Source organism: Cryptomeria japonica, chromosome 6 (assembly GCF_030272615.1).
Source record: "Cryptomeria japonica chromosome 6, Sugi_1.0, whole genome shotgun sequence".
Lineage (NCBI taxonomy): Eukaryota > Viridiplantae > Streptophyta > Pinopsida > Cupressales > Cupressaceae > Cryptomeria > Cryptomeria japonica.
The window spans coordinates 448,291,180-448,295,634 of NC_081410.1; the positions used below are offsets into that span (position 1 = coordinate 448,291,180).

Sequence of the window (4,455 nt, forward strand, 5' to 3'; positions counted from 1 at the left end):
TCAGTGTTTTATTTTGGGTAATCATTTATACTTTGTATGATATTGAAGTGTGGGTTTGAGTTTTGGAATTCATCAGTTTACATTTATTGTTTATATGAAGTGTGTTTGAGTTTTGACACAAATTAATGGTTTATTTGAAGTGACTTGAACAAACTTGTTTGTTTAGTGTTTTTTAGCACCCACTAGTTGTGAAATGTGTGTTTGAATATTGATTTACTTAGTGTTTATATGAAGTGTGTGTTTGAGTTTTGACACAAATGAATTGTTTGTTTGAAGTGACTTGAACAAACTTATCTGTTTAGTGTGTTTTGGCACCCACTTGTTGTGAAATATGTGTTTGAATATTGGTTTATATGAAGTGTGGTTTTGAGTTTTGACACAAATGAATTGTTTGTTTATATGAAGTGTGTGTTTGAGTTTTGACACAAATTAATTGTTTGTTTGAAGTGAATTGAACAAACTTGTTTTTTAAGTGTGTTTTGGCATCCACTAGTTGTGAAATGCATGTTTGAATATTGATTTACTGATATTGGATCTATTTTGATATTTAATTTGCTTGTTTGAATTTTATCTCTTTTAAATTCACTTTGTTTGCATTTATTATTATATGATCTTTGGTATTCAATTTGTGTGCATGTTTTGAATTTTTGCATCTTCTTATTACATTTTAAAACCGTGTGAAGTGTGTGGGTGAAATTTGGCATTCATTATATGTGTGTGTGTGTGTGTGTGTGAGAGAGAGAGAGAGAGAGAGAGAGAGAGAGAGAGAGAGAGATCCATTCACTTACATTTGAGAGTTGTGAACTTTGACATTGCCTTATATTATTTGTTGGCATTCATTTTGTGTGAGTGTGTGAATTTGACATTGCCTTATATTATTTGTTGGCATACGTTATGTGTGTGTGTGTGTGTGTGTGTGTGAGAGAGAGAGAGAGAGAGAGAGAGAGAGAGAGAGAGAGAGAGAGAGATCCATTCACTTATATTTGAGTGTGTGAACTTTGACATTGCCTTATATTATTTGTTGGCATTCATTATGTGAGAGTGTATTAACTTTGAAATTCACTTATGTTTTATCTTTGAACTTTATTTTTCATATTTTTTATATTTGTACTTTGACATGTTTGAACAAAATCCATGTACTTTGTTTCCATGTGTGTGTTGAAAGGTAATTTTGACATTACCTTTGTGTGGTATTTGTATTTTAACTATCTTTGGAATACATTTTGTGTGATGTGCCTTTTACTTAACTTTGACTTTCACTTTTGTGTGGTGTGTTTTAACTTCTTTGTGTTTGAGAGAATTCCATGTGCAAAATTTTATATAATTTTGTGTGAATATAATTGAAATTAACTTTTTGTGTGAAATTTAATTTTTGTGGTGTTTGTTTTAACTTTGGCATTCATTGTGTGAACGTGTGGATGAATGCATATGCGCATGTACATTATTGCATTCATTGTATGTATGTGCATTTGCATTTGCATTTGTATGTATGAAAGTTAAATGTGTGGTATATTGTGTTTTTGAACTAACTTTGATGTTCACAACACTAACTTTGATGTTCACTTTGTTTTGGTGTTTGAACTAAATTTGACATTCATTTTGTGTCTTGAATGGACTTAAACATTCAATTTTTGTGTGTGTATTTTGGTATGTTTGAGCTAATGCTTATTTCGTGGGTGATTGTTCTTGGGGTGTGTGTGTGTGTGGTGCGTGCGAGGATGTGTATGTGCATGTGTGGGCATGTGGGAGTGTGTGTGCATGCGCATGTGTGGGTGTGCATGAATACAAACACCTCATTTCTATTTAAAAAATATGCATAAATAGTTGAGAGGCGTATTACACTCACTACGGATGTTAAAATGTGTTAATAAAAATGAAGACATTGATTTGATGTGCTTGTGAGTAAATTAAATTAAATTAAATAACTAAAGTAAAATGAAATGAAATTAAATAATTTAAATTACTGTCCTCTAAACTCAAGTTGAAATATAAAGACCCCAAGTTTGTTGATTTCATAGTTTAAAATGAATATCATAGTTTTATTTTTAAGAGAAAAAATGAGCTAATTAAAAATTTAAGAATTAAAAAATAAAAAAAATAAAAAAAATAAATTAAATAAGTAATTTAAATTCGATCATGTGTCGCCTGTTATTCTGTCTATTGCTCTGAACATTTTTTCAGGATTGCACTATCTTCTTGAGTCTATGGTTGCAGTTGTGTCCATCCCAAGCATGGCGGTGCCTTTGCAAGTGAATTGCTCCTGACGATCAAGATGCAATCAATTATGTGGCTTCATCTCCTCCAGATGTAGGACCCAGTGATTGGTTTCTTCATCCTTGAAGGCTTTATTGCTTGGATTTTCTAACTCCATTTTGCAGAAGCTTGTTGTATATGGCCCCAGATCATTTTGTATTGGTTGGGTTTTGTTTATTATATCTAGGTTTGGGATTGGGTGAATTTTTTGTCTAGTTGGTGGGGCTTGGGGTTGAATCATATACTCTCCTTGTACTTTCATGCTAATATCTTTGGAGATTGTATAGTTTTTTAGGATTTTATGAGCTAGACCAGAGGTTTACTTTGCTTGGTTCTTTTCTATTGGTGCTCTTTGAACCAGGACTATAAATTTTTTATAATTAATAATATTTAGTGGTTTCTACCACTTTTATCAAAAAATAAAAATAAAAATAAAAATTGTTTTAATTAAATAAAAAATGAATTAATTTAAATAAGTAAAATTAAATAATATTAATAGCTAAAATATTGGACATTTAAATTCAAGTTGATAAGTTTGTTGATTTCATGGTTTATATGATTTAAATATCATAATTTTATTTTTAATATAGAATTAAGAGAAAAAATAAGTTAATTGAAAATTTGGAATTAAAAAATAAATAAAATAGCTTACTTAATAAAAATTTAAATAAAATTAAATAATTTAAATGAATTAAATTAAATAACAAAAATATTGATCCTTTAAAAGTTTATTGATACATTAAAAGGAATATCATAATTTTTTTTTTGACCGATATTGAATATATTAAACTTAAAATACCTGTATACATATCTAACCAGGTCATAAAAAAAGAGATACTAAATATCCACCATTAAAGGCCAAACAAATTTCTTGCTTGGTTTTCAAATTTTGGCTAAGATCAAACCCCAAACCCTCTTTAATGCCAGTCTCCATCATCTTACCACAGTTCTACGTCTTCTTTGCCTCACGAGCCTTGTCCCTTTCAATCTTTGCCGAGTGATTGTATACCAATAGATCCTCCCACGCCTCATGAGCCTGATCAATTCTTGCCACACAATCTGTAGCATCCTACCAAAGCATGGACGATTGATATTCCACATGCACTTGGCCGGGTGTTATTCCCTCCCCAAACAGATGTCTTAAACCTTGCGCTAGAATTGCTCTCCCCAGCAGAGAAACCAAACCACACAATGAATGAGCCGAGACACACACTTTAACCATCCATTCAACTTTTGCTTTAGTCTCAAAAGAAAGACCCCAAGCCACCAACATTGACACAATGTCCATGTTTGTTTTGTATCAAAACTCAGACACCAAATATTCACGTCCCAACAGTTGCTTGATAATGTTCATAAATTCCTCCTCATCATAGAGAAAAAATTAAATTGGCCTCCATCTCCAACCTGAGATGCTGATATTAACAATTCCACCACCACACCTGACCCTCTCCAAAACAAGGGAAAGCCTCACTCAAAGGTAAACAATGTTTGTCGAAAATCTAGAATTTTTCGATTTGAAGACTAAGCCAACCCATTCACACGACGTAATATGTGCCACCCTGCAAACATCCAATCACACAAAAATTGTCATAATGATAAATCTAGGTGGCGGCTCAAAATTAATGATGAGGAAGTAAGATCAGCACGAAGAACAAAAGTTGAGGAGTGAAGTTAATGAACTATACATCCCATGCCACATCGACCTTTGAGTTGCTCCACCGTCGAATCCTTTGAGGGTCCAACTCACATCCCAGGTTGGTCAAAAATGTGAAGATTTGTATGCAGTTTATGGATTAGTTGGTTAAAAATTGCACACACAAGATTCGAATGGATTGTGGAAATTTGATAGCTTTGAATGTGTGAAATTTTAAAATCTTGAAAAGACTCCACTTTTGTACAAATAATAGAAATAAATTTATTTATTTACCAACATTGGGAGGATCCACTAGAAATTGCATCCGTAACTATCTTGGAATCCCCTTCAAGATGGAGTTTTGGTATTTTGAGTTTGTTGATTTCATGATTTGATACATTAAAAGGAATATCATAATTTTATTTTTAATATAGAATTAAGAGAAAAAGTAAGTTAATTAAAATTTAAGAATTAATAAATTAAATAAAATATACTAACTTAAACTAAATTAAATTAAATAACTTGAATTAAATCAAATAACTTAAATGAATTAAATTAAATTTTTTTAA

General features: G+C 31.2%; 1 protein-coding gene across 2 annotated transcripts in view; it reads left to right on the forward strand.

Moving 5' to 3' along the window:
* Positions 1-2,595, forward strand: part of LOC131856103 (uncharacterized) — a 59,671-nt gene extending 57,076 nt beyond the window's left edge. Inside the window, exon 3 of one of the 2 annotated variants that reach the window (XM_059207407.1) lies at positions 2,182-2,595. In XM_059207407.1, coding sequence (XP_059063390.1) covers positions 2,182-2,253 — 72 coding nt within the window. In that variant the 3' untranslated portion in view covers positions 2,254-2,595. The remainder of the gene's footprint in view (positions 1-2,181) is intronic. The other variant, XM_059207406.1, reaches the window with a different exon arrangement.
* Positions 2,596-4,455: the final 1,860 nt, after the last annotated feature.